General features: G+C 37.0%; 1 protein-coding gene across 1 annotated transcript in view; it reads left to right on the top strand.

The window, feature by feature from the left end:
- The window catches only part of AKAP6 (A-kinase anchoring protein 6), a gene marked incomplete at its 5' end in the record, with an annotated part of 228335 nt that overhangs the window by 184916 nt on the left and 17073 nt on the right, over positions 1 to 26346 (top strand). Inside the window, one exon of the mRNA XM_084264174.1 lies at positions 12111 to 12326. Within this exon, the coding sequence (XP_084120300.1) occupies positions 12111 to 12326 (216 nt within the window). The remainder of the gene's footprint in view (positions 1 to 12110; positions 12327 to 26346) is intronic.

The raw sequence follows: 26346 nt of genomic DNA, 5'->3' as shown, positions 1-26346 counted from the left end.
TATCTTTGCAGAAAGATTTGGACACTAAGAGATTGGAGAAAAGTAGTGACTCTTCCTACAGGTGCCAGGGATTGCTTTTGCTACTGCATTCTGGATACTTGACAATTTTTGGAACGATGCTCCTGGCAGAGCTGCAATCAAAGAATTACAGAAATTCAATGTGTGTGTAACAAAAGTATGCAAAACAGCTTCCAACAGAAAGTCCAAAAGAAGTCAAGGAGGATTTAATTTTTATACCTCTAAGATTATTTAAAAAAAAAAGTTGTAATAATTTTATTAAATATCTCAAAAAGGGTATGACTTCAGAGCCCTAAATCTTGTCACAGATGAAGAAATGTTTACCCAAATTTTTTTTGGTTTAAATTTTAACAAACAGGAAGGCATACGATATTAAGTCTTATGAAAAACAGGTAGGACTCCAAAGCCAAATGTAGCCTGATGCCACTTACAATGGTTTGAAGCAAACTCAGGCTGAATTAATATGACACAAAATCCCAAAGCAGCTCTTCTGTAGGTCACTTAAATGAGAAGCTGCCTCTTTATAGTAAACCAGCTCTACATATTTTTTGGCCCCAATACAATGTGTGGGTTTATAATTATAATTTATAATTATAATTTGATTTTAATGTACTCAAAATATAAGTGCTTAGTACTATATATATACATACACACATACACACAGAGTACTCAAATGCATAATGTATTTTGAATGTATTTCAAATTTTGAATTTGAATGAAAGAATGAAAGAAATTTCAGTTTTCAATAAGCTCTCCCTATTTAAGGCAATACTAATACAATTTACAGTTCCCATGTAGGAATATACATCCCATCTGATATATCAGCTTTCATTCCATCATCACATTTAGATTGTAAAACTTAAACTGTGAATTCTCTGCTTTCTTTACACTGTTGCATAGTTTTTAATTATTCAAAATCTCAATCATAAACTCTATCTGATTCTTTAAAAACATTTTGCCCCACAAGTGTTCCCCTTTGCTGGAGGAAAAATAAGAGACACAGAAGATCTAGCCACAGGGATGTTTAAATCTGACATGCTGAATGCTTCTGCAGAGGTATCATGAAGTCTCTGCATGCAGTTCTACTTCAGCACTGGCGATGGCCTTCCAGATTGACATTGTGGTGTGAGGTTGAGGTTGCTACCAAGAAAAACCAGAGTTCAGCAAAGCACAACAGTACACTGAATCCTTTGGTAGAGGACACAGTAGCCTAGTGGCTATTTTTAGGCTACTAATTCAGACTTTGTTTCCTTCCTAGCTCTGTTTTTATAATGTCCCCTTATTTCTGGTATACCAAGATGATCACTGTTCAGGCAGCACAGACATATGCTATGTTATGTTAAAACTAGCTAGCTTTAGATACCTTCAGTGCAGAGATCTTGTCTGAGCTTCTTTTATAGTAATTGGGAGGGGAGTGTGAGGGGTGTGGGAAGCGCTTTGGGGATATAATTAATCTGTCCTGTTTTAGGTATCTGGCTATGGAAGACATACTGTACCTCAGACATACTGTACCTCAGACTAGCTTCTAAATGACTAGCTCAGGCATCAAGTTCTCCATTAGTTCAGCTGAACCCTATTTATGGAATCATCACAAATGTCTTTAAGATTTGAAAGGCTTGAAGGTGTTGAGACAACTGCAATCCCAGCTAAGAAAGATTTGCTGCTAATATCTGTGACGTTTTATCACACTAAGTACAGGCTTATTTCTTTTCCAGAAAAGTTGAGCCTGAATTTCTCTCAGCCATCCAGAATGTGCAGTAGTGTGCTTTTTGAACCTTGTTAACTGGAACTGGTGAGGAGACCATGGGGCTTTTGTCCCCGACTTTCTTACTGGACTGGACTGGTCTGCATTTTATTCTCATGTCATGAGTAGGCTTGTCTGATCTGACTCAAGCAGACTAACACAGAAGACACCCTGGCTTACAGAGAAAACTTTCCAAAAGTAGCCATTACACAGTAAAACTTGTCATTTCATAGTGACAAACTGCTTACAGTTCCTTCCCCAAACTTTTCTCATCAATGGTATCTGCAGACTTTGGGCTATGCTTCCCCTCTCAGTCATGGCCTCTTGAAGAGTCAGATATGTATAAGTGAAAGTAGCTGAGTTGGCTTCTTTTGAGAGAACATTCTCAATGCCATCACTTATTATTGTCATTATCACTGAAGATATAATTGATATTTTGCTTTTGATCCACCTTGACTCCTTGAAAATATGAATGCTTATTGTCCTGCTATGGCTTTGTAGAGCTATTTACTACACAACCAGAATCTTTCTTTTCTGTTACTATCAACCTGGAAAAGGAAAATAAAAATAATAAGAAAGTAAAAGATGACCAAAAAAAAGAGAAATAAGTATTTCCTCTATAAATAAGCCAAAATTGTCCCATGCTAATTTATAGTGAGGGTTGGTACTTTGATTAGCCTGTAGGCTTTATTTTCGTTGTTAGAGATAACATACAGAAAAATAAGTACTGTGTAGACTGGAAATATAAGAGAGTTAAGAAAAATACACTGTACTGTCCCCATTAAGGTCCACTTTGTACTAGTAGACATGATTATACGATTTATTTGACTGTGTATAACTGCCCCTTTGGAGACACAGCACTGCATTGTCAGGTGAAAATCTCTGTGATATTAGTGGATTATTGATTGAATGGTGTACTCTGGAGCCATTAAATCCTACTAATGAGATTTTTCTTTAATTGTTGGATCATTGACCTAGTAGACCGTTGCCTGATTTTGGTTTCAGTGCTGGTCAGGTTTCCCAAGTTTCATCTTTACATGTAAGTTAATAGATCATAGTGCCAGTGGGGAGTGGTATTGTAGAATGTACCTTTACTCACACTAAAAATAATTTCATACTGCCAGGACACCCATTGATTTTAGTAGAATTATTTGCAGGGTAAAGTGTAATTTAGTAAGAGTAAGAATATGAGTGTAAAAAGAACAGGCCTTCAGTATACATTCTGAAATATTATGGATCACAGGTATGAGATGTCAGGAACAGGATTTGCAGACTATCAACACATTACAAGGGACAGCAGAGTGTCTTAAATTATCCCTGCTGCAAAAAGTCAGTAGGAAAAAAAAACCCTGTATGCACATTCCTGTCTTCTGCAGGATGATTCCCTTACTGCTCTGTTAGGAAAGTGCTGCATTTCCTCACCTCAGAATGAAGCTGAAATCCTGGCCTCTGACATTGGTTGTGCACCACCTTTCCCTTTATCACAGTGATGCTCATTTTCACATTTTGGGCACAATAAGAGGAATCTCATTGTGTTCTCTAGTCTAAGCTTTAGTGAAGGAAATAAATCCTGTTTCATGCCCTCTTTGCTTTCGTCCTATCCAGTCTCTTACCCCAATCCTGGTCCAGGCAATGGAAGAATGGCACTTGAAGGTGCAATAATATAAGTAACTTTGAGCTTCTAAGACCATCATACACAAATAGTCACCTCATCCAGACATTTGGCTTTTGTCAGCCTTTAGTTTTCTGACTGCTGTTCACAATTCATCTTGACCACATCACCTGCCTCTGTCCTCAACTCTGTTTCTAGCAGCCTCACAGCCCTGGGGCTAAACTCTGCATGTCAAAGTCATGTCAGCCTAACTTGTACAAGAGGCAAGTTAATGTTAATTTAAAATTTAACGTGTTTTTATGAACACTTGCCTAAGACTTATGTATTCAAGGAAGACACTGAGGTAAACTGTGAGGTATGAGTGAAACTACTTCATTGTAGTGCTGCCTGGCTCTGGTCGATTCTGCTGCAAGTAACTTCTCTTCTTGGGGACTTAGTTTTGTCTTGAGCTGAAACCAGAAAAGAAATGTGCCTGTGTGTGTATTTATGATTAAGATATGGCAAAAGAATAAAAATAATGTTTTTATGTGTTAATGATATATCCATTCTGAGGACGGATTGCTTTTTTGACAGAAGATGAGAAACACCATTTCTAGAAAAGCCTGCTTGTTGTCCTTGTGCATATATAGATACACATGAAAGCACCATAATATATTTTCCTCTGTTTACCCTGGAGCAGCTCAAGCTGTAAGTTTTTGAATCCAGGCTAAATTTGCTTCACTGACACAAGAAAAAAGCCAAAGGAAATATTTTTTTTTTGTTTCCCTTACTCATTAGATATGTTCATTTTCTTTTCCTATCACCCTGCCTGTCCTGAAGAATCCAAAAGATTAATCTAATTTACTTTACGTTCATTGCTTTCCCATAAAAAAGTAATACCAATGCACTGTGGGATGTTTTTCCCTATAATTCAGGATAGGCTAAATTCTCACTATATTTTGGAATATACTGGGCCCATTGCATGGGGACAGAAAAAAATGCATGTCTACCATCTGCTGGGGATCTAGATTTAGAAAGAGAGTAAGTACAACACTATTAACATCTGAACTCAGTCTCAGGGTTACAGGTATTGATGTACAACCATGCCAGGAAGTTTTTTCTTGAAAGCCTATTACATAGCTCTGTGGCAGGATACAAACCTGTAATGGTTTTAACTCCTCATTAAAGATGGCTGAAATTCTGATACCCAAGAGTTTTTATGCAATTGCAGGGACATCTAATGTGTCATGTGTGTTGAGAAACATCTTGATTTCTTTTAAGTGAATTCCAACAACTGGAAGTAAAGTTGAGCCTAACGTATGCCTTACTAGAATTTTTTAATCTTTCCACCTGTACCTCTTGAATTTTCACACGCATTCATGTCACACTCTGCCCAGTGTGGTGATCTACCAAAAAAATCAGGTTTGTACTGTCCACTATAGGCAAGTGAATTTTTTGGGAAGTATGGTTCAGGGTTTCAGGGTTCATTGTGAAAGCAAAACAAAGCACTGATACTTATCCTATCTATCTGATTCTTTCCCTACTCTTATTTTAGCTTTTTCTGGGGGGCCAAAAAAAAAAGAAGCCCGAGCAAACTCTGCCACTTCTTTCAATATTTCTCTGTTGGATCTGTTTCTCTGGAAAGAGAATTTCTCAAGTTGAATGAAAGGAGGGCATGAACCAGAGGCATTTATAAACACAAACAGTGCCAGGCTAGAAAAATGGATCCTCTTGCCATCATGTCTGACTCCTCTGTCTGAGCCACTTGGCTTATCCCCTGGAACCAAGTTAACCCCAGCTTTGCAGTGTGTAGCTCTAAAACATTTCAGTGTGAAAAATGAAAAATCTAATTAAACCCTTGTATGAAACACAAGACAAATAAGACTTGGAAGAGACACGCTGTGTTTCAATAGGGTGGGTGCATTTACATCCAACACTGTTTTTCTTTTATTTTTAAAAGTTACCTTTCTGTAATTGCATACTAGTTTAGCACAAAGATAGGAGCATCTTAACAATAATGGGCACTTTTTTAACAGATTATTGCCAAAAGTGCATTCTTTATTCCAGGGAGACACTGTAATAGATACCAGTGCTTTAGTAATGATACAAGCAATCTGTAAGCTATTATAGTTTCTTTTATAGTAACTTACTCTTCATATTGTTTTATATGTCTGGAATTTTAATAGTTTTTTTAATTTATGAAGAGAAGTATATTACATATTACTAGTTACATGGGAATATGAGCTAAATATCAGACCATTGAACTATATTCTTACAAACAAACATTTTACAGTACTTAAACAAGCATAAGGAATAGAACAAAGAAATTAAAGAACATTGTACAGATATAATAGCAGCTTTCATGGAGTGAGCCCAGAAGCATCTATTCTGGATTGTAACTGGTTTTGATGTATATATTGTACTGCTGAAAAAAATGGGAAAGAACACCGGTACTTTTATAATGCTGTTTAAAAATCAGTATTTTATTTAAAATAAATTTATTTACCCAATTAACAAATGTATTTGCATTATCAATTAAAAATAAACACAAAGTCCCGTGTACTTTTTTAATGTTAGTGAAATGATTGAATTAATATTAAGCTTTTCATTATATATAGAACACAAGGACCTATATCAATTCTTGAAGCCAGTACAAAAGTTGACTTTTTCCTATTAGTTCATTGCCATTTTTAATACATATAGAAACAGACACAGTTCACAAGGAATATAGTGAACTGTGCTCACACTTGTAAGAGAGATATCGTAACACTTTGCTAAGCAGTGAGATACAGAGAGATACGGTCAGTGTAGCGATTTAGAAGTTCTAATGTTATTATAAGTAAAGCTTTTAAATATTACTTTTAAATAAAGAGAGCCAGTTTGCTGTTTTGAAAGAAGTCATAGTCTACTTTAAACTGTCATTCTGTATTTCTGACTTGCAATTAGATGATATTTCTAAAATGTCAGTCCCAGATTCTGTTGTGACCGTCATTGTAATAAAATGTGACAGCAAAGATATTATATCAATACTTTTCCCATAATTAGCATTAAAGATCTCTCAAGGGTTAAGTACAAAGATTTTCCACTGAATGGTCTGCAAGCCTTATGCCTTTAAAATCTTTTAATGTAGCCAAGACTGGTGACAACCAGGAGACAAATCTATGAACAAACTCGTTTGGAGAGAATAGTTTTGTGGTGTGTGATGTATGTTACGTAAATGAGCTTATTAGGACTCTCATCTATTTTATTATTGGTGCCCAATTTAATAGAGGCATTTAAAAAACAATATTTCTGCCTGACTCCTTGAAATGAAGAAGATACATTGATATAATTGAGAGCAAATGATTGCATGTTGTGCCATTTAATCATGTCATTTTTCAATTGCTGTTTTTTGCACTTCACTGCATACTTATAGAATATTTAGCTTCAGTATAGATTAAGTCCCACAGTATGCAACTGAGTAGAGTTCCCATATTAGGTGACATTTTCTTTTAACCTTGAAATCAGCAAAAGCAGACAGGTTTGGCACTATTTTTCTAAAAGATGACAAGTCATCATTCATTTCCTATCTTTGTCATTTAGCTTTTTTATTTTGAGGAATTACTTTCTTACTAATATTTTTTGAGGAATTATTTGGTTTCTCTTTCGTTCAGTAACAGAAATTCTTGTTTTCACCATGTGTCATGTAAAGATTGAAATACAGAAATACATCACACCAGACAAGGGAGGTTTCAACGAGCATTGCCATTTCACAGAAAGCACACTGAAAACTAAATTTTACACAGCATTTGCAAGCATATTGTGTCCTGTTTTCCCTCTGTTGGTGCATTAGTGGTTAGCTGTGATTCTTAAAGTTTTACATTAGCACGTTTGAAAACTGAAGGGCTTCACTAGCCAAAAATTAGATGTAAAAAGGCAAATTACATTTTTTTAAGAATTTCAGTTTGGTTGCTGTAGACAGAAGGGTAGCTTCCATTCTCAGAGTTTTTTGTTTTAATTTTTGTATGTGGCTGTTGTACCAAATAACAGTGGTTCCTTCGTTTGGTCTCCCATCAGCAACAACTGATGTATAAGGAAGGGTATTGTTCCCTCCCTCGCATACCCACATCCCGTAAAGCAGAGAAAGGGTAAGACTTTAACAAACCAAGCATAGTCAGAAACTTCCTCTTGGATCTGGTCATGCCAGATTTATCTGCAGTCAAGCTTCTTTTGTTTCCCTAAAAGCACCCAATATTGCAGATACGCAGAAACTCAACACTAGCCTAGAAATATCATTTGTCTCAGCATATCTTGGCATTTCTTCTGAGCCTGAAAGCACAAAGAAAATTCATCTGTGTAAGTTAACATTTGTCATCTTCCAACTATTTTCAAAGCTCTGGACACCTCTACATGGACCATTATTATCCCTAATTGTAAAGTGAAGGCAGGAAAGATGGAAAACATTGAAAGAACTTCAGGTCATACAATATATATGTGGATTTAATTTAGCTAAACTAATCCTAAACTGGCATTTAAACTATTTTTAAGCACAAGTAGTCCTATAGAATTTGCTGACAACCTGAGGACATTTAACTGATCAATATTAAACACCTTCTCAAGAACTTAGTTGTAGCAGTGCTTCATTGTCCAACTCATCTACCATGTTGTGTGAGAAAGCCTACTTCCCCTCCATGTCCTTCAGTCGTGCAGAATAGGCAGTGCCCCACAGCTCAGTCACTGATCCACTGCAGGAAGGCTGAGGGATGCAGGGGGACCCAAGCTTGAGAGGCTCTTAATACTCCTCAACTTCACACTTTTTGATGCCTCCCACACTCTCCACTCTCTGGCACCACCTAAAGCTGTGCATGTGTTTCTGCTCATATGCCATTCACTTAGGAGCCACACAGCTATGCAGAGCACCTTCTGTTCAGATCATGGCTACTTCCATCCCCATAGATAGTGCCATTAGCCCATGGCTTGGAAAGAGTGTTTGATGTCATTCGACTCAGCAGGGGCTTTTCCAGATGATTTAAGGCATGGAATTAACAAGCTGTGAAAGTAGTTTCAGCTAGGCCTTTTTAGCTATGCGGGTGATAACTTCAAAGCACTGAAAATAGGAGTAGGCAGAGGGAAGAAAAATCTTCCAAGATTCTAACAGCACAGACAGGAATGCTCAGTATGGGAAAATATCACTTGTAATAACATTATAATGAATAACACCTCAATGTTATCATGGTATCTGTTGTGAAGCAAAGGAGTCAGACAAAGTCAAGTTCATACACGGCAGCTGCAGTTACTGTGTATACTCTTAGCTTGCAGTAAAAAGCCCAAATACGCTAATTTAAGTGTTGCTCAGATGATTTAATCAAATGTGTTTCTCCCACATTTGCAAAGGTTTGGACTGTATTTACAGTTACCACTGCTCAACAGACACATGGTAGTGTGAAAAGCCACGATTAAAAGTGTCTGATCTGTTAATCTACACTTCAGCAAATCTGTGCACACAGGAGCCTAAGTGATGGTTCTCAGTCTACCACTAGATCATTTCCTAATTTTCTGCAACCATCAAGTACCCAGTCACTTACTGTAGCAGCTGTAGACCATCAGGCCCAAGCCTCAGCAGAGATACTAATAATAATTTTCCTTTTTTTAAAATTAAGCATAAATTATAGCTGTTAATTCACCGTGTAGAAAGTACCTTGCAAATAATGAAAGTAACCATGGTCCTGGAAGCATACTTTGCATGTACAATTACTATATTGACAGTTTTTTTATAGAAGAATGCCTTTTTAACAGTAGCAGAACTCGGATGAATACACAACACTGTAAGATATCATGTCATAGGGTATAGGCCATTGTTGTGTCCCTTTAGGACACTGTATACCAGACACTAATACTGCTTAGATTCATTATTGCTTGTGCTATTACATAGGGTTTAAAGATGTCTTTACATGATTAAGTTCTCTGGCTTTTAAAGTATTGTTGCTATAGCCAACTCTTCCAACACACCATTACATATAAGCACTTCATTCTTCTCTTGTTTAATATTAACCATAATATCATGTAATAAAATTGAAACAAAAGTGCCATAGGCCTAATTGTACTGTCACAGCCATGTAAATCAGAAATAGCTCCAGTAAAGCTACTGTTATTATGCTGGTGTAAAATTGATGTAAATTAGAAATGACTTGGATGTTGTAGCTCTGCTTTCAGATAACACAATGTAAAGGCCTCACTTAAACTCCCGTATAATGGCTTATGAATGAAATATTCTTTACCTCATCATATTATATGGTATTGTACCAAAAATGAACAATATTTATAAGGGATTACATAATCGGGTAGATCAAGGTAAGTTAATGTTATGAGGACAGATTCTGCAGTGCATTACCTTCCATGAAGTTAATGCAGATCTGCCTAGATTTGACTGGCAGCAGTATATAATTTACCATCACTTCCCTAATAATGAGTTGCTCAGTTGTTACACAATGTAAAATAAGAACCTTGACTTTACGTAGATTTTTTTGGTTTGGTTTGTTGTTTTTTTCTGATGTGACATTAGGCTAATGAACAGCATCAGAAAGGAAATGTGCCAAACGTCGTAGTTACATCAAGAACTATGTAGGAAAGTAGTAATGAACTCTAGGAAAATAAATAAGGGCAAGTTCAGGAAATATAAGTGAAAATGCAGCTCTGGTATAAATTGAATAATAAAATTCCTGGTCATATTTTGCCATAAATAGTGGTTTGGGAATTTGTCATTCACCTTATTTAAAATTCAGAAATATTAAAGGTACAGGGTTCTCTCATTATAGAAGTAATAGAATTCTAGCTATTACAGAGTTAGGGTAATTTAAATAGCTATAGAATGCATTATATCAATAAGTGGAACATCTGTATGAAATGTCCACCTGCTGATATACTACTCAGTGTACTTAGCAATGAAATATACTTAATCATTTTAAGACATCCTCTAATGAAGCCTTATTGGGATTAACATTTTGAACACAAATACTTTTAGGCATTAAAACTTCCGCTTTAAATGAGATTGCATTGTCTTGTTTACCCTTGTTGATTAATAAGCAATCTGTTAACCGCTAGAACAGCCCAATTGTGCCAGTGAAAGTAGATTAGTAATTCAGCTATGTTTGTGGGTTTAATCACCATTTCTGTTGCAGGCTTTGAACAAAAAAAAATCATTTGCACGCTATCTGTAGGCAAATAAAACATATATATTTTTAGATATATTCCTTCATACTTTTAGCTTGGTGTTATTGATCAAGCACGTACTTCCAGCTGCAAAATAGTCACTTGAGGCACAACATTTTGAAGTATAAATTTCAATTTTAAAGGAAAGAATGATACGAAAATCTGGAACTTAAATTCACTTTATACAGAATGTTATTGTTTTGCTAATAAAATCCAGGAGGGCAGGTCATGATTTTTTGTCAGTTAATGCTAGTGAGCAGCTTTGAAAGATGCAGTGGCTTTTTTTTTGTTTGTTTGCTTGTTATGATAAACTAGAGGCTTACAGGCAAATACCCGGTCTTCAAAAAAGATGATAGTTCAGATTTTCTCATGGGGTCATGCACTTTCATCTGTGGCATCCCACAGAGGGAAACAGATGTTGGCAAGTTACAGTTTAAATTCTCTGGAAAGCTCCCATGTGTGGAGCACAGTCCTGTTAAATTCAGGAGTAGCACAGACCTATGATAATAGTTGAATACTTGAACCATGCAGTGCTGTAAAAGTATAGCGTCTCAGAGGCTGGGCTGAAGCAGTCATCCTCAGATGTGTTTGTGCCTTCTGTACCCCAACTTTACAGATACTGCTAAATCCCATTATGAGTTAATAAAATCCTGATTCGATGTTGAATGAAGGTAGAGTGCGATTGTGGATAAAACCACGCTTGGAAACACCCTACGCCGTTAATTGCTTCCGGGTGGTAGATCTTTCTTTAGTTTTGGCATGTAGATGCATTATTTATACTGTTGTTCAATGAGATTCTCAGTGTAGTTACTTGGGTTTCTGGCATAGAAATAACATACCCTAGCTCCCATCAATATTCAGCAATATTACGGCTTAGCGATTGTCTCCCATCATGCAGTTCACGTCAGACTGCATTCCTGGTAGCACTGGAATCAGTATGATGAAATAAATGCAGTGAATTACTCATCTTCAAGAAGGATACAGTTATCACAGTATTCCTACGTTTACTTGAATATGGAACTAGCCTGGAAATATTTTATGATAACAAAAAACATCTGTAAAGAATTTTATACTGAATTTTCTCTTTCCTTAAGGACAGGGTACATATGACCAATAGTTTCTGTATTGTTTTCTAAATACATATATATTCTCATTGCATGACTACTCACCCCTCTCCCTCCCCACCCCCCCCATTTTTTCACGAAGAGTTTCTGAAGCTGATTACTGTCAGGATAACTCATTTCAGATGTATCCCAGTTGAATGGGGGGTGGGGGGTAAGAATCAACCAGTCTACACCGTAAAACTTTCAACATCATTGAGACAGTTAGCTATGTATGGCATTTGTTTGAAGAAGACTGAAAGCACCTTTACTCCTTTGCACTATTAAGATTAAGACTGTTTATCTGAAAATAAACTACTAAGCTTTGACACTAAGTATGGAAATGTATGGAAGAGAGGAAAAAACTATTGTTAGACAGAGATTGGGCACCTTTAAACATCAGATAATAGTTAATTTTTTAATTTGCAAAGTATTCCACCCTGACATCTGTTGTTTGTCTGTCCTGCAGTCTCTATGCTGTGAGATCAAACAGAGACGTCGTGGAGTAGCCTCTGTGCTGCGACTATGCCAGCACCTCCTGGATGACCAGGAGACCTGCAACCTCAATGCAGATCACCAGTCCATGCAGTTGATAATCGTAAACCTTGAGAGGAGGTGGGAAGCCATTGTCATGCAAGCTGTCCAGTGGCAAACAAGGCTGGAGAAGAGATTGGAAAAAGACTCGGTGAGTGATGCTTGCTTTAAAAAGATGTGGTTTCATTCTTCATGAGACACTTTTTTTTGGTGCAGAACAAACACATTCATCTCAGTGTTTTCTTCTCATTGAAGATGTCATTCCTAGTCTTTACTACCAGCAAGTGAAGCTTTATTTTTTTCACAAAGCATTGTATTCTATGGACAAAACTGATTAATAAGAAACTCATAATATATGTGTTGCATTTGCTGGATATTTAATCTCATCACATCTGATCCTGTCAAGTAACGAAAACATTGTTGAGTTGCTCTAGTCCCTAACAGAACTGGGCCCAGAGACATATTTCACTGATTGTAAATATATTTCAGGAAAAGTATTTTCTGTGTAAGTAAGACTGGTTTTAATTAGCATCCCAGCAGTAGACGTGTATTTCACATAGAATGCCATGGGTATGTGATTAATATACAATTCTGTGTTATTTGAATATAAGTAAAATGCATTAATTTGCTTTTATCTCAGGGAAATGATTCCTAAGAGGCAAAATAGCACTTTGCTTAAACCATCCATTAAGTGGCATAAATTAGACAGGTTTTATACAGCATAAAACTATATTACAAAGCAGTATCTACATTGAAACAATAAACCGTGGAGGGAACAAAATAATCCCCACTCTAACACCATTGACTGTAATGGGTGAATTGGCTCAGCATGTTTTTTCTACTATCATAATGCCGAAGTCTGTATACTGCAGCTACACTGACAGCAATGATAACCCTATGTGTTGCATACACTGAAGAGCTGTGAGAGTTGAGAACAAGTGACATATATATAGCTGACAGTTTTTTTAGGTTGATATCAAACAAGTAAAAGGAAAAAAAGCTTGACACTTACATGCTTCCTAGCAATTATCTGACTAATAGTGAAATGCTACTTTTGACTTCTATTTGTTAAAGTTTCTTTACAAAAAATAACAGAAACTGTAATTCTCTTGCTCAGTTATGGTAGTGTAGTATAAAGGTATACAAAACATTGTTCAGAAACACTAGCAGCTCCAGAGTGAAAATACTGTTAGTCTAAATGGGCCAAGAAATGGGGACTTAGTAAGGAGGATGCTGTGGACAAGTGAACCATCAAAAGTAATAATAACCTGTTGTCTGCATACTTCTATCAAATGTTCTAAAGAAGGAGTGCTCTTCTTCCTGTTTGTTTTATTGGCTGCTTTGCTTTAGGTATTGAGATAGAAATGGGACTTGAGGAAGGAACAAGACACTAAGGAGATATTCAAAAGGCAGGCAGAAGAAGCAGGATTAGTAGCAAAGAAGTTTACTCGAGCCCTCAGTCCAGAGATGGGAACTGCGGGTATCTGAATTGCATTATCACCTAAAAAGGAGAAAGGGAAGCAGGTAAGGGAAATGGCTTGTTTGAGTCTAGTGAAAAGCAGAAGATAAATTAAGAACATTTAGCAAAAATCCACAAAGGAATTAGAAAAAGAATCTAGAGAGCAGAAAAATCCAAGGTAGTGCTTTGTTAGGAATTTGATAAAGTGGAGTCAAAGGTAAAACAGAAACTGGTAAAATAAAGATCGTGAAAAAATAGTAGAGATATTTCAGTCAAATTAAAGGAAGTAACAAAATTAGTGAGGATCCAGAGTGAAACTGAACAGAAAATGAAGGTAGGAGTTTTTTACATGAGAGGAAAGTCAAGAAATGTGACAGACACCACCTCAACAGTGGCAGATAGACAAGTGTCCTGGTTCTGGCCAGGCCAGAATTAATCTCCTCAAGCAGTCAGCACAGGTGAGCTGAGTTAGCCCAAGTGAACTGAGTTTAATATTCGTAAGTTTTCATGGTGATGATTCTGGGAGAGCAAGAAATGAGAAACAAAATAAGAATTCAGCAGTGAAATAGGTGGGCCATGTGAATGGGTTAGAAGGAATATGAGACCGAGGAATAAAAAAAGATTGATAAACAAAGGAAATGTAAATAGTAAATCTTTTTCATTCTCTCAAGAAATGCTAGTTATATTTTTGTGATAGCTCCATCTTCAGAATATTTTTAGCCACATCAGTGGCTCCAGTAAACTGTTGGTTTGTGCTACACAAAATGTTTAATGAGCTGACCAACAGTAGACAAAACAGTTGAACTTTGGAGCTTCAAAAACAAATGTACTCAGCATTAGACAGCAGCCAAACAAAAAAAAGTAATTCTCAGAATTTTAGTTGCTAGAGACTCTGTTTGGTTGCTAGACTCTGGTTTATAACTGCCAAAGAGAGATTGGACAGAATTTCAACAGGGCTTCCCTAAAAGGTAAAGTACCACAAAGATGATTAACTGCCTTTTTTATCTGCAAAACTTATTGGTTTGTTGTAGTAAATATACATCTTCTGTTGAATTTGGAGCAAAGCTAAGTTGCATTTGCGCACTAGGTTAGAGAGTGCTGAATGGAAGTCCAAGTTACTCAAGTGAAATCATATTAACTCCTTTTGCGTGTGGGCAGTTGCTGTTTGCTGTTTGTAGCTGTAGCTACTTTAAACTGTTACGAGCTAATTAGAGCTTCCTGCTACTCTTGTGTTTCTGTTTGGGATTGCAATCAATCAGGAGTTGGGGCAGGATGAGGGTATTAGTATGGCAGTTGGCTTGTTGTCCGGACACTTGGAACTTCACAGAGTACATGCTGCCTTGTTCCTGCTTTGCCTGAGATAGTCCGGAGTTATTTGCTGGGCTGAGCTGACTTTCACTGGGCAGGGGATGTATCATTCATTCTGCTGAGAAATGGCAGCCATTTAGAGCTACCCTGATGCTTATCTGATTTCAACTGTGGTTTGTTTTGGTTTAGAACCTCTCATCCTAGGCTCGTTTGTAACAATACAATGAAGTATGTTAGTATCTAGAAGTTCCTCATGTTGACAAAAGTATCTGTATTCTCAACATTTATAGATGCCCTGGCTGCAGCAGGATTCAGGTTTCATTGTCTTCCCTGTCCTGAGCTGGCATGTCCTACCCTTCCTTTTCACTCAGTTCCTGTGCAGTCATTTCTTGGGTAGGCACCAGGGCTGTTTCTTCTGCTTCCCTATCTCTCTGTATTTGATGGTGTGCCAGTCTTGGCACTAAAACAGTTTCCCTTGGTAACAAGTCTTTATTTGTGGTTGCCCACAAAATACTGTAATTTATGAAAACAAATAAGATGTTTTTATACCCTGATGGCATCTGACTCATTTAAGGCATCTGACTTGCTGATAGTAAGTGAGATAGCTCAAATGATTATATTGCCACATATAAGTACAAGAGTCACATCTTCTAATGTCTTCTTAATTTGTGTACTGGGGTCTTCCTTTGTCCTGGTTTTGCCCCTTGTTACATTCAGTCACTTATCTGGGCCACTTAGTGCATTACAAAGGTATGCTGGAATTAACCACAAAAGGCTTTTAGGATTCTTTTGAATCATTTGACTTCACTGATGGTTTTCAGCAGTGTTTAATTTTGCTCTACTTTTGCAATAGTGGGCACCACAGGCTTACAAATAATAAGATATTAACATGTGCTACGAGCACCAAGTCTAGTAAAAGATTTTCTCATAAACCAAAACTTATGTCTAGAATGTGAAATTATCAATAAGAATCACTGCAGAAGAATGACATGTAGTTAGATTCAGTAAAACAATCTAGCTATAAAGAATGTAATATTCATACAATGAAAAAAACCCAAAAGATTACTTTTAAAAAACACTAGGACACTTGTCTGTTACTGGAAGGAGTCCTAATCTATTTTAGCAAAAGAGGGTTTTATTTCCCCCATCTGTGTTTTTTTTATCTGTGGTAAATTCTTTTCCCCCAGATTTATCATTCTATAGTTTGCTGGTATAATGTTATACGTCACCTAAATTTTAGCTTCAGAATTACACAGATGCCTTATAGTATGCCTAACAAGACCCTGCTGGCAATCATCTTAAAAGAAAAAGGAGTCTGTCTGGCAATCACAACAGCAATAGCAACAATCTTTAGTCAACTAAACCCAAAATTGCCATCTAAAATTCCTGCTCAACAGCTGGAGAATCTTAACTCACTACGCGCTTTCCTTAAGAGGATCTAGTCCACTTGAAAAACTGAACAGTTAAAAAAGGATTTGGGACAGACTCATACCCACAAATTTACAATGGTTAAGTCAAAGTGGGAATATGTGAATAGTTTTATTCCCTTTTTTTTTTTTTTTTGGATTGTTTTCTCAGCCAGTGATATACTCAGTGTACATTAAGGGTTTAGCCTCAGTGGATTATTCCAGCAGCTACAGATGTTCACAGTTTGGGGATGTCTTATCCAGGTCAGATATGTCTGTAATGAAAGCTGCAATGAGGTTACCATGGAAAATCACTGTTCTGGGACTGTCTTACCAATACTGGAGTATATAACACTCTTCTACTGTTGTGACTAAGACAGAGAAAACTAGTTTCTAATGGATTTTAGTTCTTACATTGCAATTCAGTATCTCTGCCTTTATAATGACTGGATGTACTGGTTTTGGCTGGGACAGAGTCAATTTCTCTCACAGGACCTGGCATGGAGCTGTGATTTGGATTTGTGCTGAACACGATGTTAATAACACAGGGATGTTTCCATCACTGCTGAGCAGTGCTTACACAGAGCCAAGGCCTTTGCTACTTCTCACACCCACCACCCCACAAGCCAGTGGACTGGGGGGTGAACAAGGAGCTGGGCGAGGACACAGCTGTGACAGCTGACCCCAACTGATGAAAGGGATATTCCATAGCATATGATGTCATGCTCAGAAAATAAAGCTGGGAGAAGAAGAAGGAAGGGGTAGAACGTTGGGAATGATGACGCTTGTCTTCTCAAGTAACCCTTACAAATGATGGAGCCCTGCTTTCCTGGGGATGGCTGAACATCTGCCTGCCCATGGAAGTTGTTTTACTTGCTTGTGCACGCAGCTTTTGCTTTACCTGTTAAACTGCCTATCTCAGCCCAGGAGTTTTCTCACTTTTTCTCTTCCGATTCTCTCCCTCATCACACCAAGGAGGGAGTGGACAAGTGGCTGTGCAGTGCTTACTGGCTGGCTGTGGTTAAAGCTAGAACACTGGAGAAACTGCTTTTTCTCCAGACTTCTCATTCATTGAATAAGAAAAATATCTGTTTTACAGGGCAGGCAGTCTCTTTTCTTATTCAACAGAGAGGGCTAATTATTGAAGGGACAGTTATTAGTCGTGCTTTCAAGATAGAAATTTTGAGCTAAGGCAATTTAGGTTAAGGTGGTGTAGTTGTTCCATTAGAAAAATGTCTGAAATAATAATTTGTCTGATCAGTAAGTTCACTAGTAGGCTTCATGAAGAAAAAAACATTATTTCACTTGTTCTCCTGAGTCTTTCCATGTATACACCGCACTGTATGTCCAGCAAAACCTTCATCTGTATTGGCTTGAAAGTATGCTCTACATCCAGCCACATAATTGAAAATAATAAGGCCACAATAAATGGGATGGCCTTGGGGTATAACACCCAAGGGATTCAATTGGTGTCGCTTTGCATCAATGTCCATGCATCATGGTAATTGAGGTAACATAACCAATTACCACATTTTAATTAGAGTTGTAAGGACTTGGGAAAATCTGCAATGGTGAGACAGCTCACTTTAAAAAAAAAAAAACAGCAACCCTCTCTCTTTTCCACAAGCTTGTTTCTTAGGAGGTATAGAGCTTGCTTAACACTTTAGGATTTTTCCCCGACTTCCTCCTGGTTTCATTCTTTATAATGCACTTTGAAAAACAAGTTGTTTAAAAAATACTATATTGCTTCTGATCTGATATCTTTATCACTTTTCTCTATTTATGTCTTTCTGTGATGTTTTCTGGAAAAGAAAACGGGTTTTAATAAAGCTGGGCATGGTGTGTCCCCTTCACTTCTCTACATTTAATTTACTGGTACAATATTTTTTCAAGCTGTGGACTGACACTTGTTCCAAGCTTTAAAAAAATAATCAACCAGTATAAAAATTCTGCTTTCAAAGGTAAAAAAGAAATGTGTTATTGTTCAATTATTTGCTAGATAGCTTCACTAAACAAAAATGTGGTTCCTTAATCTTATCACAAACCATTTTTTTCTAAGGTGGGATCCAGCTAAAAATCTTGCATAAAATGTAAAAGTTTATCAGAAGTGCCTAATACAGCAAAGTGCTGAGTGATGATTAACTTAATTGTCTTAGGAGAGCACACTACATGTTGTAAAGTGCTGAACACCTATTACATGATCTAACCCTCACAAAGTAATTATTTAATGACATATGTTTGAATCTTTACTAATTGTTTTTTCACTAATCTATCACAAGTAACTTTTGTTTTGATATTAGACCTCTTCATAGCATAGGTGGGACAGTACAATCTTGATTGCTTGCATTTATTTCTGTCAGTAGTCTTGGTTTACTCATATTTCAACACAGAAGACCGCTCACTTTGGTGCTTCCTTAAAATATGTGGGGTTTTAAGTGAACAGACTTTTTATTGTGTTGTCTGTGGTGTGCTGTGCCGTCCTCATACTTGAGATACATGTCTTTTTGTGCTTCTGTGTTGCACTGTATGCCTGATGTACAACATGGAATAATTATATCTAGTTACAGAAATGATGAACATGGGTTTACATTTTTCTTGGAATTTAATTCAAGATAGGTGATATGACCCACATTCCTGCAAGACATCCTGTATCTCTGATAATTTTCTTGGGGGCCAGTCATTGTTACGATGGCAGTCATCATTGGCAGTGTGCAAACTCTGGATGATTTGGCAAAACTGAAGCTGGTAAAATCCTTCTTGTTGGCAAAAATTGCAGACTCAGGAACTTCCATAAAAATGAATTAAAAATTCAGATATGTGCTCTCCTGAATGGTCACCTGCAGTGATAACTTTTTAGAGTGAATAAGAAAAAAAAAAAAGAAAATCAGACATTTATTTCTTCCCACAGAGGTCTCTTCTCAATCCTCAGAGACTGGAAAACTTTCTGTCATAACTAACAGTCTAGGGCAACAATCCAGAGGTGAAATATTCCATGCGATGTTACTAATTTGCTAAATTATTCAACTGTTTCCCTCACCTCTGGCAGATGTTGTTATGTTTTGCAAAATGATAGGAGGCCCAGGGGGTGTATTCAAACTCATAACCCCAGCCAAACCAGAACAAATTCCAGTCCTCTGAGAGAGCAAACCCTCAGAGGTGATCATCTGAGCTCACTGCCACCAAGGCAGACTTTTACCTGCTGCTCCAATTTTAATCACTTTATGGGACTTTTTAGTTGACTAACTGATTAGGCAAGAAAAGGCTAATGGTTAATCCAAACCCCAGAGACTAAGGCAACCTTATTTCACTATTTCATGATCTCTGTTAAACCGTAGGAGGCCTGAGCACTCCCCCTGCAGAGGATGGAAATAAAGGTACATACTCCTAACTTTCTCTAGAGTCCCTAAAGATGATTTAGGAGTAGGCTGGACTGTTAGGGTTGAGAGCACCAATTCTACCTTGTTGCCTGAGTGACCTTTTTTCTTTTCTGTTAATGAAAAGGGAGGACTGGAAAGAAAAGTCTTCACAGGACACTTAGGACATGTAGGACAGATTCAATACAGACAGTCCTAGCAATAGGCTTTCCTCTGGAGTCTCTTCTAGTGAAGGTTATCTTTGCCTCATAAGGTGAGCCACCTAGCACAGCAAGAATAGTTCAGCATTCGTGCTCTTTCAGTCCTTTTCTCTGCACTGAATTTTCCAGGCATACGCTCCCTGCCAATAGCAATGGTGTTGATTACATACAGAATTGTAGCTTCCAGCTTGATGAAACCTACAAGAACATTTCTTGTAGCTTGTTCAACCACAGTCCTACAGTAGCATGTGTCAATCACCATGTACCTCAACCAGTTGAATATCCTTCTCTGAGATTCACATTTCTCTTCTGTGACTCCTTGCTATTTCTGCAGTCAGATTTGGTTTGTTTGCCCTCTCCAGGGCACCCAGCAAACTTTGTAACGAGAGGTGAAAGTTACTTTTTGGTTATTGGTGTGATCACAGGAAGATAAATGAAATTACATTAAAAGTAAAGAGTTATTTTACTGAGAAAATCAATTGCTGCAGTACTTAATTACTCCAATCCCCCTTTGTTTTATTTTTTTACCTTGACCAAACACACAACATTTCTGTGTGGTACTTGAAATTTACTTGCTTTTTTAGAAGATGGGTTCCTGTATGAGGATAGAAATGCTTCATAATGGCTGATCATGGTTTTACACAAAAAGGCTAGAAAAGCAAAATAAGGCAAGTGGTTCCAAGTACTATTTTTAAATCAAACATGGTTGCTTGATCACACATAACTAGTAGCCACAGCTCATGTTATGGTTAAAAACTGACTTCATGTATTCAAGGCAGAAAGTTTCATGATCACAGTGTTGTAAGTCTAGGTTCCTGGTAGTTCCATTAGCTCAAACCACAATGTCCGAATTGGGTATAAAATACTGTGTCTGTACTACTGGTTTTTAGTAGTATCCTGTGAGCAGTTTGTTTCAGTGACTGACAAGACTTCTCTTTAAATCACAGAGACTTTGAATTTTTTTCTCTACTACTCTTTATTGTATTAGGGGAAGAATTACATAAACTTGCTGGCACAGTGCCACAAAGTTTTGTATATACATCTATTGTATTTACATGTAAAAGGGGTTCCTTCTTTGGACTTTTTTAACCTTTTCTGGTTACCGCAGTTATAATCTATTCAAATATATCAATTCAGAGATATGGAAAAATTAATGTATATTTGAAGAAGTTGCTTAAACACTTTATTATATCTCAGAAAATTTCAAAGCTGGTCAGCGGTGCTGAGGTACCCAGAGAGAAGCTGGAAATCGTTCCTTCTGGGGATATATAGAGCCTCTGTTGTTCATCCATGTCTACTGGTGACTGTGTTTCAAACCGGTGCTGGTCTGGAGTTGTTTTCATAGCTGGTAGAAAGTTGGTAATATTTCTCTGCTGATCTGATTTTTTAAAATGATTGGCATTTACAAACCATCAAGAGATTTAGAATGCCAGCAAGGCCCTCAGAAGTGCCAGTTTATCACATGGCTCTGTAATTCAACTTACAATTGTGAAAACACTGTCATATCTCTCACAGGTCATAGTATTTGACTCTGATTGGTGGCCTATCTAACATTTATAATTTATTTGCATTTATAGACAACTACAATATTAGTAAATAAACTTACCACAATTTTTTATAATAAATATTCAGCAAGTAATTAGAAAAATTCTGATTTTAAGACAGCAGAATTCAATCCTATAAAATTGAGATCTGTGAGCTTTATAACTTTATAATGGGAAAATTCAACATCATAATAGCAGGCTTAGGTCTTTGTAGCATGGTGTCATATATTCTACCAACTATCTCTTAATCTAGTCATATTTTTTTCCATGCTACAAACTAAATAATGATTGAAACCATGGGGATGAAGCACTTTCCACAGTTTCCATAAAAAGATATTCCCTGCTCCTGAAATGTTCATTGGAACTGTAAGATGTGCAAAATCTTCAAGTGAATTTTGAGGAATAATCAGTTTTAGTAGGAAAATATGTAATACTCAGAAGTTAGAAATCGATGTTTCCAGTGCATGTGGATGCTGAAAGAAATGGCAAACACCATTTCACTGGCAAAACCAATTCGTTCAAAAAGAAAATGTGGGTAAGTTTTAATTTTAAAAGGCAAAAGACCTCACTCCTTATCTAGGCATTCAAGTGTAGGGGCAGATATTAAAAGTTCTTGGCAGATAGCCACCCTCATTGGAGTGCCTTGTGTTCAGATTACAGGATACTGTCAGTGTTTTATTCAGATGCCTAATATCTACTAATCATTAAGTACATGGCTCAGGCCAGCACTGTTTAAAACTTAAACTAGAGTTAAGGAAAACGTTAAAGTCACAAGCATGTGATTTTTTTAATTAATATAATTAATGACTTTGTTGCACTGCTTTTCAAATGACCCCAGTTCTGCAAGGAATGGTATGTGAGTGTAATTGAAGCTAAGTTTCTATTTCAAGAGCTCTCAAACAAAATAATTTTTCAAAATAGAGGAAGAATCCATATTTTCCACCAGCTTGTACAGCAATCATTTCCATCTTCCCAGGGTCTGCTATTTTGCACGATAGGGTCCCTATTCTCCACCCATTATGGAAATGTATTTTCAGGATCTTCAGTAAGAATATGCATAACCAGTTTCAGTTCCAATACTATAGGATGTTCTAGTATCTGCATCAGCTGTAAGAAGACAGGAATACAATAAAAGGCAACTTTTAAAAATGCATGAAAATGAATAAGGTACAATTCTTCACTTTTTCTTTTCTTAATATACAAAGTAAAAGGTGTCCAATGAAATTATCAGGCAGGAAATTTAAAACAATCAAAAGGGAATAATATTTTCATGCCATGCATAATAAAACTGAATGTGTTCCTACAGGATATCATGGACAGCAAAACCACAAAAGAGCTCAGTAAGTTATTAGACAAATTGAGGAGACATCAAGTAATGCTTCTTAAATTCCAATTCTGAAAGTTCACACAGGCTGGCTTCTCAAATCTAAGACCATCCCATGTATTTGAGCTTTTTTTTTTTTTTTTTAACTTTTCCATAAACATTCCCTACTGGCCACTGCAGGAGATGGACGCAGCTGAACGGACTGTTCATCTCACTCAAAATGACAGATGCTTTTTGAAAGCACATGAACTTGCAGATTTGAAGGCCTACCCATACTATATTTTTGTGTATAGAAAAGAAGTTTTAAGGAATACCTAGATGGTTTTCATTGCATTTAGGAGGGGTTTTTTCACTGTGGAAAAGACCTGAATGTGGTCATTTAGGCAGTCTGCTTTCACCAGAAAAAAGCTTTGAAATCTGTACCCACTTAACAGTTTTTCAAGATATTTTTAGCACAAATTTCTGTAAAATATACAGAAAATATAATGCATGCATCTACTTAATATTTAAATATGTACATGCATTTATGTGTCAGAGGTACTATAACATACATTAAATAACAAAATGTAAATCGTTAGCAAGGATGATCTGAATTTCATTTCTTCTTACATATAAGACATTTGTGTCATCGTTGTAGCTCTAATCCATATTCAGGTCTTCGTGTTTGGTGTGCAGTAATATGTAAATTACCTAGCCAGCTGCATTAAGCAGTGTTTGTTTATTCTATTTCTTTTGGCATAGCATATAACTGAATTTCTGCCAAAAATGTGGCTGCTTCAGGGAACACTGTTCTAGTAGAAGGAAGTTTTGAAAGGAAACGCACATCGTAAGTCTTTACTCCCCGAAACAGTAAAATCAGAGCAAACTTTCTGTTCATAAAAATATCTGTATTAATGTAAAATAACATGCTTGTAAAATACAATGAGCAAACTGAATCTTTTCAGAACGCTCTGTTTACATTGCCTTTGTAAACAAGGATACAATACTCAGAGGCAGTGATTTTTTCATGAAGGAAGGGTGACTAAAACTGGTGAAACACGAAAATGGAAAGTTTAAGAGAAATTATTTTAAAATGGCATATTAATCTCCCCTAACACACGGCATTTAAATGCATTTAAATTTAGAAAGCAGTGAAGTTTAAGTGTTAAAAAAATTGCATTAATGATGCATAGAGCTATCTACTTATGCTGGCAGTCCTTTCAGTCTTCCAGTCTGACACTTCCTTTTCTATCCAGCCAGCTAATTTCCCTTCTTTTGTGAGGAGTAACTGTTTTCACACTAGTGCTTACCCAGCAAGCCTCCTCATTGTTTCATGGTTAATTATCTTCTCGAGCTTCACCTTCTCCAGCGAAGGGAGAAAGACTGGGCCTCCCCACGGCTCTAATGAAAGCTAGGTTTTAGAGATGCTCTGTGTGAATAAATGCAGCGTCTGAACTAGCAACATAATAAATGAGTTCCTAAACTTTATGGAGTCACAGCTCATCCAGCAGGTTTACTGAACAATGCAGAAAGATGCTTTATTTAAAAAGGGGGAGGAATATGGGTTCAGTGTGAAACCAAATACCATAAACTGTTCCAAAATCTCTAAGCATTACACAAAAGGTGCATGTCAAGCATTCAGCTTCAGTACAAACCCGAACTGCTGCTACAGGGCTTTAAGCTCTGTACTTTAAGGTTGTACATTAATAACATTTGTACTATTAATGTTAACACTAATAGCCCTGTGCCCCTCAGTTATTAAACCACTTTGTAAACTCTTAGTACTCATTGGACTTTTTGTGACTCACCAGCACTGAAAATAGTAGTTGTGGATAGACATAAATCTTCAGTTTATGCTCTAATCTGAGCCCAAGTTTAAACTGTGTAACATTTAACATAAACTCTCCTGTAATAGAAGAAAGTTGAACAGTGGCAATAGTGAGTTTGTAATAATGAGGTACTCCCCATTGTAATTTTGTACTCAGCCAAACTAAAGCAGACAAATACAAAACCTCTCCCCATAACAAGATACAGTTGTCCACTACTTTGTCATCTTCTAAGTGAATTTCTACAAAGTATGCTTACATTAAATCATTTCTCAAGCAACCAGACCAAAATGTGCATATAACACAGGTATTCAAGGCATTGCACGGGATTCATTCAACATAATAGATAAGGCTGGGTATTGCAATCCTTTTTTTTTCCAGCCAGCTCCATGGCTGTACTGGCATCTGTTATGTACAAGGAAAACTATAAACATCATCACCTACCAGTGGTGGAGACAAGAAAAAAAAATAAATCTGGAAGTTCAAGGATGAGATGATCTTAGTGAAAGAGCTCTGCCCAGGGCCCTTTTATACTTGGAGAGAAGGCCAGTTTTTCTATTCTGCAACATTTGAAAAGCAGCTCTTTTTAGATATGTGCTGCGTAATGGCAAGGAGCAGTTGTATTGTTGGAGCCTTAAGGTGCTTGCCATTGTAGTTTTGAATAATCACCAGGAGAACCCTCTGCCACTTATTGACAACATTGGTGTTTAACTTTATGCTTGGAAATCCATAGGTAAGCTGACTGTGAAAGTACTTATAATATGTAGCATTCTTCAAGCTTTTGACTTCACAATGCTTCCTTATTGACTCCCCTCTGGTCAATATACCAAATTTACAGATGGTGAATCAGTGACTACAGGAAGTGCCTGAACTGAGATTACAAAGCAAATGTGGGAAAAAAAGAGTCAGTTCTCTTTGATGACATGAATTAGGCAAATTTGGTAGTCTCTCAATTGCTTCATGAGGAGGAGAAACTGATGATAGAGCCAGATATTCTTCATGCAATCCTGTTACTCATAAATAATAGATAAATTCTCCTGTTCTGGTTTACAGGAAAAATCTTTATTTAGAAATTCAAGCCTCTGTCTCTCAGCTCTCCGTAAGAAAACTTTCTTTCTAGGTTTCTCCTAAGGTCAAGCTCCCAAGGGCTTATGTCCTATCCTTTTGTACCTTATATCTATCTGTTTCTATGGTGATTCTCACTCTTTAGTGTTTCTCACAAACATTCATTTCTGCTGAAACAAAGCTCTTAAAACCTGTTTGATTCCAGGTGTCCTTGTGTGCCTGTTGTAGGCTGGAGATGGTTATTGCGTCTAGGGAACCAAATCATAGTGTCCACCGAGTTCTGGTTTAACTGAGATTCCACCATTAAAGGACTACCAGTTTCAGTGTAAATTATACTAAATTGAAAGGTTTTTTAACCAGTACATGGAGCTCCTAAATAGAACAAAGACAAAACGACAGTGATTTTATTATGTCACTGTAACTTTGCCAGTACAACTTTGTTCACAGGCATCTGAATGCAGAACACAACTGACTTGCCATCAGTACCTGGCTCCACAAAAAACCTGTGCTGAACTTCTGCACTGTACACAAGCAGTAGTGAAAACTATTTGAACATGGTCAGTTCCACAGATTTCCTGGGTTTGGTGGATTTTTTGATCTAAACTGTAAAGCCAGATCTTTGATTGGGTCAAATGCGGAGACTCAGCATGGATGAACTCTCAGCAGCTTGTATGGGCATGCATCTG

This window comes from Gallinula chloropus (genome assembly GCF_964237585.1).
Source record: "Gallinula chloropus genome assembly, chromosome: 4".
Taxonomy (NCBI): domain Eukaryota; kingdom Metazoa; phylum Chordata; class Aves; order Gruiformes; family Rallidae; genus Gallinula; species Gallinula chloropus.
This window is presented reverse-complemented; position numbering and strand designations above follow the sequence as displayed.